This window comes from Musa acuminata, chromosome BXJ2-2 (assembly GCF_036884655.1).
Source record: "Musa acuminata AAA Group cultivar baxijiao chromosome BXJ2-2, Cavendish_Baxijiao_AAA, whole genome shotgun sequence".
NCBI classification, from domain to species: Eukaryota; Viridiplantae; Streptophyta; class Magnoliopsida; order Zingiberales; family Musaceae; genus Musa; species Musa acuminata.
In genome coordinates this window covers 32,650,955-32,664,354 of record NC_088339.1, presented here as the reverse complement: position 1 = coordinate 32,664,354, position 13,400 = coordinate 32,650,955, and the positions used below count along the sequence as shown (strand labels likewise).

Sequence of the window (13,400 nt, the reverse complement as noted above, 5' to 3'; positions counted from 1 at the left end):
CCCCATATTTTGTTTCGAAATGGAGTGTCGTAACTCGTAATCGCCAGGAACAGAACTGATAGCGTATAAATATACCGTTCTGCTTTGTTGAGTACTGCGTACTTCTGTATCTTTCACGACTGCAGGGCGATTTATGCCACGACATGAGAGTCTTGTGGGACACACTGCCTCACCCGGCATCTGTCTCATGGGAGCGCTTTCTCAAGATGTGTGAGAGAGACGGAGATAGGGTTTTCCCGTCCCGGCCGGCGTCGCTCCGCAGCCAGCTCGAGGGACAAAACGCAAATGTCGGGAGGGAATCCACTCGTTCCCCTCCTCGTATTGGCCTGATTCCTCCGGAATTCTCCAAGGGCTCGGCTGGGCCGCGTTGAGTGCGGAGAGGAAGGATGATCTTGCCGGTGGTGAAGCTTGGGACGTTGCTTCTGAAGACGGTCTGCAAGCCCATCGCCAACCGGCTCAAGAAGGAGGCCGGCCTCCATCCAAAGTTCCGCCAGCTGATCATTAATCTAGCTCAGGTCTTCAAGTTTCCATTTCCCCGAGTTTGAATCCTCTTTTAGAAACACTCAGCATCAGGTCCGATTAGGGCGATGAGATCTTATTATGACCAAAACCCTTTATTTATCTACCTAGTGATCAAAATTTGTGATCTTTCATATGCTTAGAAATTGGCTTGTTGATAAAGCTACTATCTGACTCCTCATTAAAATGTGTTGTGGGTAAATTGGTGGATCGATGCATACCATAATCGGAGAAATTCTTTAATCTGGTTGCTGGTGACTTCAAAGCACTACTGAAGTTGGTAACTTTTTAGAGACTATGCCAATGGCTCTGTCTTTGACCTCATTTTTGGCCACGTAGAACTTGATGTTATCCTTTTATAGGATTTGTAGTCACAAATTGTGGTACAACCTGGTAATTACTAGTTAAAATAGCATGGAAAACCCATTTCTGGAGGATGGATCAATGTGACTTGTCTTTGTGCTGTACGACAATATTGCTAAATTTCATGATATTCTTATAACTTGTAGGTTTCACATTTTTTTGAAGTTCCATGAATAGTGAAGTACTGAAGTAATTAACAATGTAGACAAACCCAGGTAGTTGAGACATTATGGTTTTTGGTTGTGAAGTACTTGACGAATGGAATAAATATTATTACGAGTTGCTTAAGCATACACCTCAATCCTTGAAATTCAAAAATTTTCATGACAAATAAATATGAATTTCTAGTTGACTCATTAAAAGGGACTTCTTTAGTCGAATCAGTTATGTCATTTCTTTATAGAGAGATCCAGTTTAAGAGATAGTTATTGACGCTCATCACATGTTTGGTTCAAGGGACATCATGGCACTATCAAGGTGGAATTTCAGTTATAAGAATATAGTAAGTTGATAGTGTAAATAATACATTTAAGTGATGGCCTTTGTTAACTACACACCGCTAGTTAGAGGATTTATAATTATGGTTCTCATACGATGATGAGAGATCTGAGCCACCATTTGTATAATAAACTTGAACTTGAATGAGGGCAAAGTATTCTTAAAGGAAATTCGTTTGGCAGTTGTAAAAGTGTTCTCAAAGAAATTGGAGGTGGTTATAAAATTATCTTTGAAGTTACCTTTCCTCTATAAAGTAATGTCAATTAATTATAAATTTTATTCTTATTTTCTTAGTAACGAAAAAACTGGCCCAGCTGACTTTGGCTTTTTACAGTTAAAAGCAAAATTTACATTTTTGAAGTAATTATGCTTTTGGCATTATTGGTCATTATTACACTGACAGAAAATCTGTACTTACGTAGAAAAGAAAATAAGTGCTTTACTTAGAAGATCAACAACATTTTATGACACTGGTTAAATGTAGCAGTTTCTTTATTCTAAAGCATTGCAGAATCATGATAGCCCAGTCATATACTTGAATCATTTTCTCATGATGTATCCAAGCTGGTATCATTATTCTGACAATTATTCTCTACAATCCGTAGTAAACCTACCCGTTTCACTTTATTTATCCTGCAGCCTTAAGTTATATGTGAATTATGTAATCTTCTTTTTATCTTTCATCACACATTTGATATATATTCTGATTGGTATAGAAAATGGTTGCTTGGTTTACAACCATTTATTTATATTTTCATAAAAATCCTCCAAAAAATAGTTTAGCTTTGAAAATATTGTCATTAGTAGCATAACAACATGGTTACCGCTTAATGTATCTGTAACAGGCCAACCATCGCATCACAACAAACATACAAAGACGAATTTATGGTCATTCAACCAACGTTGAGATCCAGCCATTAAATGAGGAAAAAGCTGTTCAAGCTGCTGCGGACCTTATTGGAGAACTCTTCGTTTTCTCAGTACGTACATGCCATGAATAGATTATATACTTAAACCACAAGCAAATTTAATATTTTGAACTGAAGCTGATAATTACTAGATGCTCTATTGTGCCAGCAATCGATAGAAACTGTTTTATGAATTGGTGATTGCAAGTTTGCCCTGTGTACTGTTTATGTGTCGATCCTTCTAAGGATAACTAATGCATTTCTCATGGTTGATGTCGTGAAGATTCTGTTTTCTAATAGATGAGAGGAAACTTTGCATTTTTATTTTGTTTGACTATGCCTTGGCCTCTTTGGGTCGGTAGGTGGCCGGAGCTGGTTTGATATTTGAGGTGCAAAGAAGTGCAAGGTCAGAAGCTAGGAAGGAGGAAATCCGCAGGCAGGAAATTGAGGTAATAACTGAAATTTTCATTCACAAGTATGTTTTCTTTTCTACATTGTTAAATTATTTCCTTTTCTTCTTTTGGAACTTCTGTTGCATTTAGAAAATCTACGTGGACCTGAAAGATAATTGGGGTTGATATAAGCTACAAAACAACTGCAATTCATTAAGAGAAGTTCTTTTCTCTTTTTTGGCTTTTCCAATCCTGTGCTACTTGTAAGAATCCATAAATAGGTCAAAGAACATCCTTCAGATAAGTCTTCTGGCATGTGACTCGAGTCAACTGCAAGAAACACACATTTCTGTTTTGGTTATTGAGGCATGTTTCTCTTGGTCAAGATGTTCTAATCATTATATTATCAATGCAGTGTTGCAGCCTTATAATTTACTTTAAGCCGTCTTCTGTTATCTAACAAAAATGTGTTTTTCTGTTCTTGAAGGCTATGAAACAGAAAGAGGAAGAGCTAGTGAGAGAAGTAGAACAACTCAAGCTGAAGATCAGCGAGATCGAACGGCTTGCCAAGGGACGAGGCCTTTCAGGTATTCTCAACTTCAGGCATGCTCACGCACTCGAAGGCGTCAAATCATCCGAATGACTCGAGAAGATTCCTGTGCTGGCGCTAAACCGGGTGTTGATGCTTCCATTGGAGAGGTAGGGCATCTTGTGTTAGTGGTTGGATTGTAGGAAGGTCATGTTCTATAGTCACTCTTCGCCGGTGAAACACATCCAAGCCAATGTACAGTGTCACGAAGCTTTATTTCTCTACTGGAGTTGGAAATAAAGAAAAAAATTATTAAATAATTATTAATGTAATCTTGAAGATTAATAGATCTATTGTCACAAATTTAGTTTATTTTACTTGAGTTGTGCTATCTCTTTACATCTATGTTCGTGATCAACTTTTTATGATTTGACGAATTAGAGAAATTTTGTAATTCAGGATCTCACAATTAATCATTTTAATAAACAATCGATAGATAATGTAAATTATAAATTTAAATTTCGAAAGCTTTAAATAGTCGTAATAAAGGGTGCAAGGTAGTTCATTGTGGTTAAGAGTTTTTACTAGTTTTTACGAGTATTCACATGATATTGCTATGGAATAAGATAACGAATCAATCCTAGACACTATCCAAAATGCCCATCTTGTTACGTGTCATCCGGGTAACTTTTGGATATTACATTGATTGACACTTCGTACCACTTTATAGAGCTAGAAAACATCAAAAATAATTGTCTGGATGACTTATTTTTGGGTTATTATCTCTGCGTAATGATTATACATAACCTACATTTACAAGCATTAAACAATAACAAAAGCCAATCAAAATGAGGCTGTCAAGCTTACTGCAAGCCTTCTACATGTTGTGCAAAGCATGAACAAAACTAAGAGACATGTACATATATGAGCATTACATTGAACACCCTATTTACAACTTTGTCAATGATATTTTCCCTTACTTATTCTTTCGACATTCTTGTCGAAGCCTTTGCGGATGCTGCATCTCCTTGCTTTTGTTAAATCTTCACTCATCTGCTCTGATTACAATGTGTCTCTTGGCTCTCAACTACTCTTTGTCATTGTTGTTAAATAATCGAACTTTGATATACCATGCTACTTCAACTCGCCAATGATTGGCTTTTGTGTGAGGTCAATCGAGTTGTGATAATTTTTATTGGTTTGCACGGATCCTTTAAATGAAGAAAGAGACATTCCTTGTTATGCGCTAGTCTCTCAAATGTCTTGCATCACTTGAACTGGTTGGATGCCTATGGAGCTTTAACAAGCATCACCTTCCCAACTTTGAAGTTTTTTAGGTCTTTCCTCCACAAAATTTACCCATCGATTCCTCTTCTATTTAATTATCACATCTAAGTAAGTTCGCATCACTTTTGCTTTCAATTGATATTCTGTTGGGAAATGAAGTAAACAATCTACTCTTAGTAGAATTGATCACCATTGGTGAGAATTTGACAATTGTTGTCTTCCACTTTCTTCCAAAGGTCTTTGAATATGTGCAAAGCAATTTTACTATTGTCTTCCACTTTTTTCATGCATAGCTTCTAAGATTATGTTGTAGAGCTCATTCTGTTCTCATTTACATCATTGGTAACAATATTTATTTAGATCTTATTCTTGGACTTGTCGAGCTCCTTTAAATAAATATTAGTTATGAAATAGTTCAACTCTTCAACTGTACTGATTATACCTCTATATAATTATGTCTCCCCCACGAGGCTCATTAGTATTTGCACTCAAAATTTTCCCTCTATGGCACATAAACTCATATGTTAATGATCAAGGCTTGCATCCGATACAAAATTTGATACATACAAAGAAGACCAACCTCTATAATATTATAACATTCACTCATCGAATCCGTAAACCTTCATGTCGTCATGTTGTTCACTGAAGTAGAGCTTTCGGTAGCTCCTGATTATACCTCCGTATGATCAAGTCCCTCACGGGATTTCTCCTGTGCATGTCGCATTGCCTCATACTATTCCACCATGATTCGCTGCACTATATCGTCTCCTGATGATATCTCCATTTGATCTTTGTGGGATGAACTCGGACTGTGATCTCATCATGAGTAACCTTTGCCAACACATCGTAGGGCCTCCCCCACCTCCGATTATGTTCGCTTCTTTGGTAATTGATCTTTATTAACTCGCTCTTGGGTCACATCTGGATGAAGCATAGCTCTAGAATAGTTTATCGTAAAGTAACCATCGAAGCCCATCAACTTTGCTGATATTAGTGCATCATTGTCTGGATCCTAGGTCCCTACCCTTACATAATCTCCATTGCACATCGCTTTCTTCGCGGTAACTTGAATGACAACATTGTGACATATGTTTCAAGGGTATTCGCCTTCACATCCTCTTTGTCCCATGCCAAGGCCTTCTGACCCTAACTTCACCTCCGCAAATTGAGTCGTCTTAGTTCCTTCATTAAATACTTCGTCGAGATAATGTGTATATGTCTCAAAGCTCCTTTTAACTTTGGCACCATGCACGATGAGTCCGCTCCATCAGAATGATATGGAATGATATAATCCCGCTCTTGCTTCTACAAGAGTTCATATCCATAACCTCTATCCAAGGTAAGTTTTATGCCTCCACTCCAAGTTTCATCTTCTATGTTAACTCCCTTCATATGACTTAGGCACTTCACCAAGTTCCACCCAAGTTGCTCCGCTCCTCGATTTGCATTGAGTTGATAGTAGCACATACGCTCACCATTCCATGGGTCATTCCTCCATTAAATCAGATCTCCACATTGACTCTAAGTGTACATTTATTTGGTATTACCTCGGGTCATTCCCTTACTTGATCTCGCAATGTATTTACTAACACATTACCTTATGCGAGATCATACAACAACTTGCTCGATTCATTGAGCTTTGTGGAGTTGTCGTCTTGAGGTATCCCTCCTCAACATGTATGGTCCGTTATACATGATTCTTCCTCTAAAGAATCGAGACTTATCCCTCCTAAAAATCTGCCCATCAGAGCAATTTTTCTCTTCACATTCTTTCCTTTGAAAGTTTTGAAGACCACCATCACCTTAGACTACCTCATACTACTGAACAAATTATGTATTGTTCTACCACTGCAAATGCACTTGCTAGATTATAACTCTTCCTCAATACAACCCTCCACTGCACCCCTCAAGGTCTAGTAATATGTTGAACTTATTGCACACTTCAACCTTCTACGGGTATATCCTTCACATGCTGAAGAGATGATGCCAAGTTTCAATCGCCTTAGGATGGACATAGATAATCCATCGTCTGTATATAAGTCCTTGCATCAATACCGAATTCTTCGAGCTAGCAATTTTCTTCACCTCTATGAGCTTTGTACAACTCTTTCATCACCAAGCAATCTATCCCTCCTAACACTGTTTCATCCTTTGCTAAGTGCTCCGCTTGTCTTGAGCACCATCAAGTTTTGTTGTCAACGTTGAGCCATAGCTAGAACTCAGCTATGCCAACCTTTATGTGCTACGTGTTCTTCTCATCTCACTTATCCTCGTGGTATCTCTCATACGAAGGGTTGGTCATTTCTCTGAATGTCAATCTCATATGCCGGTTCTTCTGAGTAACTCCTTTCTCTACATCTCAACGCACATTTCTCTTAAACAACCGTGTATGCTAGATGCCCTCAACACAACTCTTAGGTCTCTCATGTTTGTATGCCAAGTATTTCTAAGTGTGCTTATTCCGCTTTGATACCATCTATCATGGACCTAGCTGGTTTTGTCTAAATTGTGTGACACTCTTACGTGTCCCACCACATAAAGTTAACCTCTCTGAAATCTCTTATGATCCCTTAAGGATTTGCAAAAGAGAAGACGGATTAGATGAAGCATTTAAATTTAAGATTCATCATTTCAACAAACACTTGATAGACAATATAAATTATAAACTTAGACTTCACAAGCTCTAAATAATCGTGTGACAAGAGGTCCAAGGTGGTCCATCGTGATCAGAAGTCCTCACAAGTGCTCATATGGCATTATTACGAAACAAGACAACGAACCAAGAAGGTAAAAAGGCCCATCCAATCATGTGCCACCCATGTAACTCTTGGGTGTTATGCTGACTAATAATCCTCACCTCTGCGAAGCTAAAAAACTCCTAAAATAATTATCGTTTGTTTCTAGACAGTTTTATCTAAGCTTGAAATAATTATAAAAATCAATCAAAATATCACGGTATAAAATATAAACAAAACAAAAAGATACGAATATACATAAACATTACTCAAATGTCATAGTTGTCTCCACCAAACATATTATATGTATTTTTATAATTCTTAACATAATGCATTATTATATTTTTAGCTTTCATAAAAAAATTAAATTAGTAAGGTTGGATCAGTTGAAATCAAGACTTGACCGAGTCAATATCCAAGCTGATAATGATAACTATCTCGACATCCCCTTTTTTATATTGGTTAAAGTAGAGAGGACTAAGACCTTATCCCAAAACACACCTTTAATTACCTACTCTGAAAACCTTGTGGAAGAACCCAATCCACAATAAGTCTTTCCCATAGGAAGTATGAACATTCAAACAAATAAGACCACTACAGCTTAAAATACAAGGAATCAGTGATTTATTGAGGAACCATGACATATTACAAGTACATCCACAACACCAACTAATATTTTTGCTAGAGTCAAGGTATAGAGACAGGAAAGAATGCATATACACAATAATCACACCATTTATCACCACACATCAGCTCCCTTGGTTGCACCAACAGTAGCAGCAATTGCAGCAAGGATGGCCTGCTCATAGAATAACATTACAATCCTCATGAGAAAATATCGCCTTGAATTAAATCTATTCACGGACACATGAGGTGGTCAAAAGTAAGTTCTAAGATGCTGTTCACTACTAAAATGTATCCTCAACTGAATTTGTAGAAGTTAGAATCTAGTTTAACCTCATAACATTATCAAGTGTCATGATTATTCTTCAATATGCACACAAATGTAATGAAAAGAGTCTGTGTATATTCTTATGTTTTAAGACCAACACCACTGCCTTAAGCAGTCATCTATTAAAACCATGGTTCAACAGATAAAAAGGCATGAAATAGTCTGTCAGACCAATCCTGTGTCAAACTCATGCCAAGGTAAGTAGCACAAAATAATTATAAGAAGCAAATAATATGGTAGTGTTTGGACAAAATCCTGTTCTCATTCAATGCAGGTTTCATATCTAGAGGCCAGCAGCACACAATAATTAGAAAAACTGTATGGCCAACGGTAAGGACAAAATCCTGTGCAAATTCATCACCAAGATATAAAATTACTGATACTTGATAGATTTAATCATTGGTCCAAAATACTTATGCCCGAGTTAATATTAGAAGAGCGAGACTCAATTGAGGTGTCACGAAGTCTTTTTAACCCAAAATGTATGGAAAGGATTGACCCAATGTGAATGAGAGAAAAATAATCACCAAAGGGCCAGGTAGTGATGGTGTTGTGAGAGGAATGAGTGTTTGAATCTAATCTCCATATTTTTTGTATGAGATTTTGTGAAGTCTTCATAATTAAGTTAGATAATTTTTTTACTAAAAGATGAGTACCATGATGCCCTTGTTTCAAAATACTGGTATAGATTTAATCTGCAAAAATAACAAATACAATTTTGAACTTTAAATGCAACTAGGAAAATATCAATTTGGAATTACTAAGCAACGGTTAGTATATCATTGCAGCTAGGTATGTTGTTCACAGTCAATGACAAGTAAAGTTTAGCTGAATTTGAAGGAAACAAAAATCAAAATGATGAAACAAAAACGAGTTCACAATGAATACAAATTTTTAAAAAATCACTTACTGCAATTGTGCAAGCAACTAGGCCTGGCTTCTCTCGGTAGTCTACTCTAACACAAAGTAGAATAAAAGATCCAACATACCACGGAATGGCAGGTAGAAAGAAACCAACTATGAACCTTCCAGAAATGAAAAATACATGTCATTAGCCTTCCAAACGTACTAAGAAATGACAAAAAAATATTTGAAAGATTAAAAAACAAGGTAGGTATAGATGCACACATATAAGTATGCACACACAAACACACACATTATACATATGTATGTATATATGTATACATATATGTATATACATATATATGTATACATATATGTATATACATATATATGTATACATATATGTATATACATATATATGTATACATATATGTATATACATATATATGTATACATATATATATATATACATATATATATATATACATACATATATATATAGGCTTTCAAGCCTGTTGCCTCAAAAGTCAAATCATGATGGCTTCAAATTATATATCCTCTCCACCGAACAATGAGCATAATCTATGATTTATAAAAAACCTATAAATAAAAATATCATACTTTTTAAATCATTCTAACTTGTGCTTCAAGTTGACAAAATGATTAGTAGTGATAACAGAACATATTTTGATTTTATCAACAGTTTAGAAGTATCAATCATTTGGTTCATTAATTGAGATTGTCAGGGTCATACTTCCACGCATGAATATATTTTCACACCATTTATTTCTTGTTAATCTAATGAACACTGAACATCATAGATTATGTTGATTGAAGTCAATTAAATTTGGAGTCTTCATTATTTATATAAAGTTGATACAATTGAGGCCTTAATCCTCCCAATATAATTTTAGCTTAACTTTACTTATGTATACAAGTATATGATATATTATACACCTCAATCCTCCTGAGGATGGTGTGTCCAATTCACTTACCTTAAGTTAGGGGTTTGAAATCTCATTGTACAAATTTTAATATATAAAATATTAGTTTGATGGCATACCTAATTCACTTATATTATATTAAGGGTATTCAAACATCATTCTATATATTTTTTTATATCTAAAATATTATTGTTGATGATGATGGGTCAGACGCATTTACCTAAATTCAAAATCTCAACCTATAATTTTTTTTTTTAAGATGTCAGCTAGTTAGCTAATAACAATCTTAAGGTCTTGGATTAAATCTCGCTTTCATCACTAACCACTTGGAAAGAAATTGCTACACGTATATACATATACACATATAAACATAAAGATTTGATGTAGATATATATTACAGACGTATTGAGAAAGTAAATGTAAGATTCACATACAAAAGCCAACCGATGCCCAAGCCACAACAAGCGAGACGTGGCTGTCTCAATGGTGTTCCTTCAACAACTTCAATAACAGGTGCATAACCTTAAAAATGATCAATAAGTCAGGAAACAATAGATACATCAGCGTATGCAGAATAACAGAATACCATAAATCATCTAAGTTTATACTAGTGATGCAAAAGCTTTCAGTGAATATAATAAAAAAAAATTCCTTTTCAAAATATATCAATGCAGCCATAAAAATTCATGGTGAACAATAATAGATAACTTGTCTAAACCATGAACAGAATTTACAAGCGAACAGGATTGAACATCAATTTTGAACTTTGTGCTTTCAGTCAGTCAAATGCATTGAGAGAAGGTGAATAAACTATCAGGCAAAAGGTACTCAGAAATAAACAACTGGAACATAACAAAGTTACATCAAAATCTTGCAGAACACCTTTAGCAAATTAAGGAACACACCATTGAAAACTAAAGGATGCTAATGGCAAACAGGAAGGACCTGAAACATCTAAATTTTGATAAGTATATTTTGGATAGTGTCAAGTAGTTATCTCATGCTGAAACAGTCAGATTCTCACCTAATTCTCACAAAGCCAATAAACTGTACCTGGACTTTTGTCTGCCAGTTATTCCATTAAGTGTAAGGGAAAGCAATAGTTTTGTGCACAGAGCAGAAATTATGGAGGATTACAACCAAATAATATTGATAAAGAATTTGTTCAAGAAGTAATTTTTTAAATGATAAGAATAGCAATGAACATGAAAATCACAATCATATTTTGGTCTTTGACACTTCAAAAGAAGATAGGATCTTCCCTTCATAACCTTATTGTTTTTTGCTCTGAAGTTTTTGCAACTTTTGTCATATTTCACCTAAATCCCACAAAGTTCTGTCTCCCCATCCCTTTGACCTGGTTTTCCTCTCTGTCATGTGTGACAAATTCTTCTACTTTGAAACAGACACAAATTCTTCACTAGCATTTACCAAAGGCCAACTTGATCCAGATGTGGTGGATCAACAACATCCCATGGCTAATCAACACAAGGTTCACTATCTCCTGGTAAAATGTCAGTTCTTTAGTGATAACCATGTCAAAGAAAAGTTGGGCAGGATGTACTATTTTTGTATGCTTCCTATCCTGAAAGGTAATATAGATGTACAAATTTTTTATGCTTCCTATCCCGAAAGGTAATATAAAAACCCACTTTTTGAAGATCTCTTCCTTATCTTCAGGATCAAACATCAATTGCAACAATTTGATAGATGGCTCATTGGGATAGATGTACATAAACAATCCCCCCCCCCCCCCCCCCCAAAAAAAAAAAAGAAATGTATAGGAGGTTTTTCTACTCATATGGCTCGAGCGCGAGTAAAAATGATTTTAATTTCGGTATATCTTTCTGTATATAATATCAAATAGTGGTAAGCATTTTAAGAAGAGGAAACATCTTACTGTAAAAGATGTGAAGTTAGGCTGCATCCTATCATGAAAGGTTAACAAAGAAGAAGAATCGATCAAATGATCTGAGTTTGTGGATTATAATTTTGATATTGAATTAAGATATCTACAGTGATCAAGCGTAGTCAATTTGATCAACCGTCAAAATGGCTCTGTCCTCCACTCTGCTGCACACAAAATCTGCATTAAGACTAGAGTAATGGACAGCAAGGAATCAACAAAGAAGCCGCTCTCATTGCAACTGTTTATATACGTACAAAGATCTTGCCTATCAAAGCACCAAAATCTCTGCATGAAGAACACAAAGGAAGCAGTCAGATCCGAGTTGATCCCATCAAGCTGAAGACATGTTGCCCCAGTTTCGATTAAATTAAGCTCTATATTATCTTTAAACCCTCTCCCCCGCTATAAATTCCGACGATCATTTCGAAAATGACTTCTAACAGACTTATAATCCATCTATATTCCAAGAAATTCTTGTCCTTAAAAGAAAGGAAGTACTCATAAACGAGCAAATTAGGCATGAAAGAGAGAAGACATCGAAGCATATCGACTGCCAAGGAGATTCACGAAAAAGAAGCATTTTTCGCAGGCGATAAGGCGGACCGAGGGCGTACCCGGGACAGCGTGGTAACCGCGGGCGTAATAGGCAGGACCAGACTGCTGAGGCGGAGGGAAAGGGTGCGCAGCGGTGTGGCCCGGGGGAGGCACCGGCTGGGGGAAGCCGATGGCGGGCTGGGCGTAGTTGGGGGCGCCCTGGAAGGTGCCGTATTGCTGCGGTCCCCCTTTGCTCCTGCCTTCCTCCTCGCTCATCCTTCTTCCTCTTCCCCTGGTTCTCCTCTTCCTCGTTGGCTGCTGCTGCTGCTTCGTTCTTTCTCCCCGATCTGATTTAGATTTGCCTGTGTCGCCGTTTGATCCGGTGAATGGGATTCCATTTTGACCTGCATTCTTAAATGAGCCATGCAACTTCCACCAGTCTTTCCACGACCTGTTCGATACCCGCCTTTTATTGGGGTTTAACAAGGAACTTTGGCGGGACCCACTCGAGGAGCCGTTTCCCACTCCACTAATGAGGCAGGTAGATTTGTAGGTACGAGGACGCATGTAGGAATAGTGTTATTGTTTTTTCTCTCAATGGAAATCTCGCTATTGCGCCAATGGCAGCTGAAATGAGCTATACATTCCTCAGCCCGCTGTTGTTCCCCGCTTGAACTTACCCGGGCTATCTTTGGAGACTTCCGTGGGACCCAAAAGTACGATCATCTCGACTCGTGGTATTCGCCAAGGCTCGTACGTGTACCGCCTTGATTATTGTGGGACCCGCAAAAATGAGAGTAGACTTTGTTGGCATATTAAATTAAATACTATGATTGTTGGGAATTTATTTTAATATAGTTTGTTTCCGAAGAATAATAAGACAGCGGAAAAATGATATGAATTTTCTTCTTTTGAATAATAAAATGTCACAGAAAAGAACTAATTCGATATTTTGAATCATGCAATAATGTTTTCTTTATCCACGAC

The 13,400-nt window shown here is 36.7% G+C and overlaps 2 protein-coding genes across 2 annotated transcripts; one reads left to right on the top strand and one right to left on the bottom strand.

Moving 5' to 3' along the window:
- The first annotated feature begins 170 nt into the window (after window positions 1-170).
- LOC103976461 (OPA3-like protein) lies at window positions 171-3,581 on the top strand. Its single transcript, XM_009391666.3, has 4 exons — window positions 171-515; window positions 2,226-2,360; window positions 2,651-2,737; window positions 3,168-3,581. Exons 1-4 carry the CDS (start codon window positions 387-389, stop codon window positions 3,321-3,323), a joined length of 507 nt encoding a protein of 168 aa, XP_009389941.2. The 5' UTR covers window positions 171-386; the 3' UTR covers window positions 3,324-3,581.
- Window positions 3,582-7,838: 4,257 nt separating this feature from the next.
- On the bottom strand, window positions 7,839-12,995 carry LOC103976460 (large ribosomal subunit protein eL20z). Its single transcript, XM_009391665.3, has 4 exons — window positions 12,494-12,995; window positions 10,405-10,492; window positions 9,094-9,208; window positions 7,839-8,030 (listed from the first exon to the last, which is right to left on the bottom strand). Exons 1-4 carry the CDS (start codon window positions 12,978-12,980, stop codon window positions 7,971-7,973), a joined length of 750 nt encoding a protein of 249 aa, XP_009389940.2. The 5' UTR covers window positions 12,981-12,995; the 3' UTR covers window positions 7,839-7,970.
- Window positions 12,996-13,400: the final 405 nt, after the last annotated feature.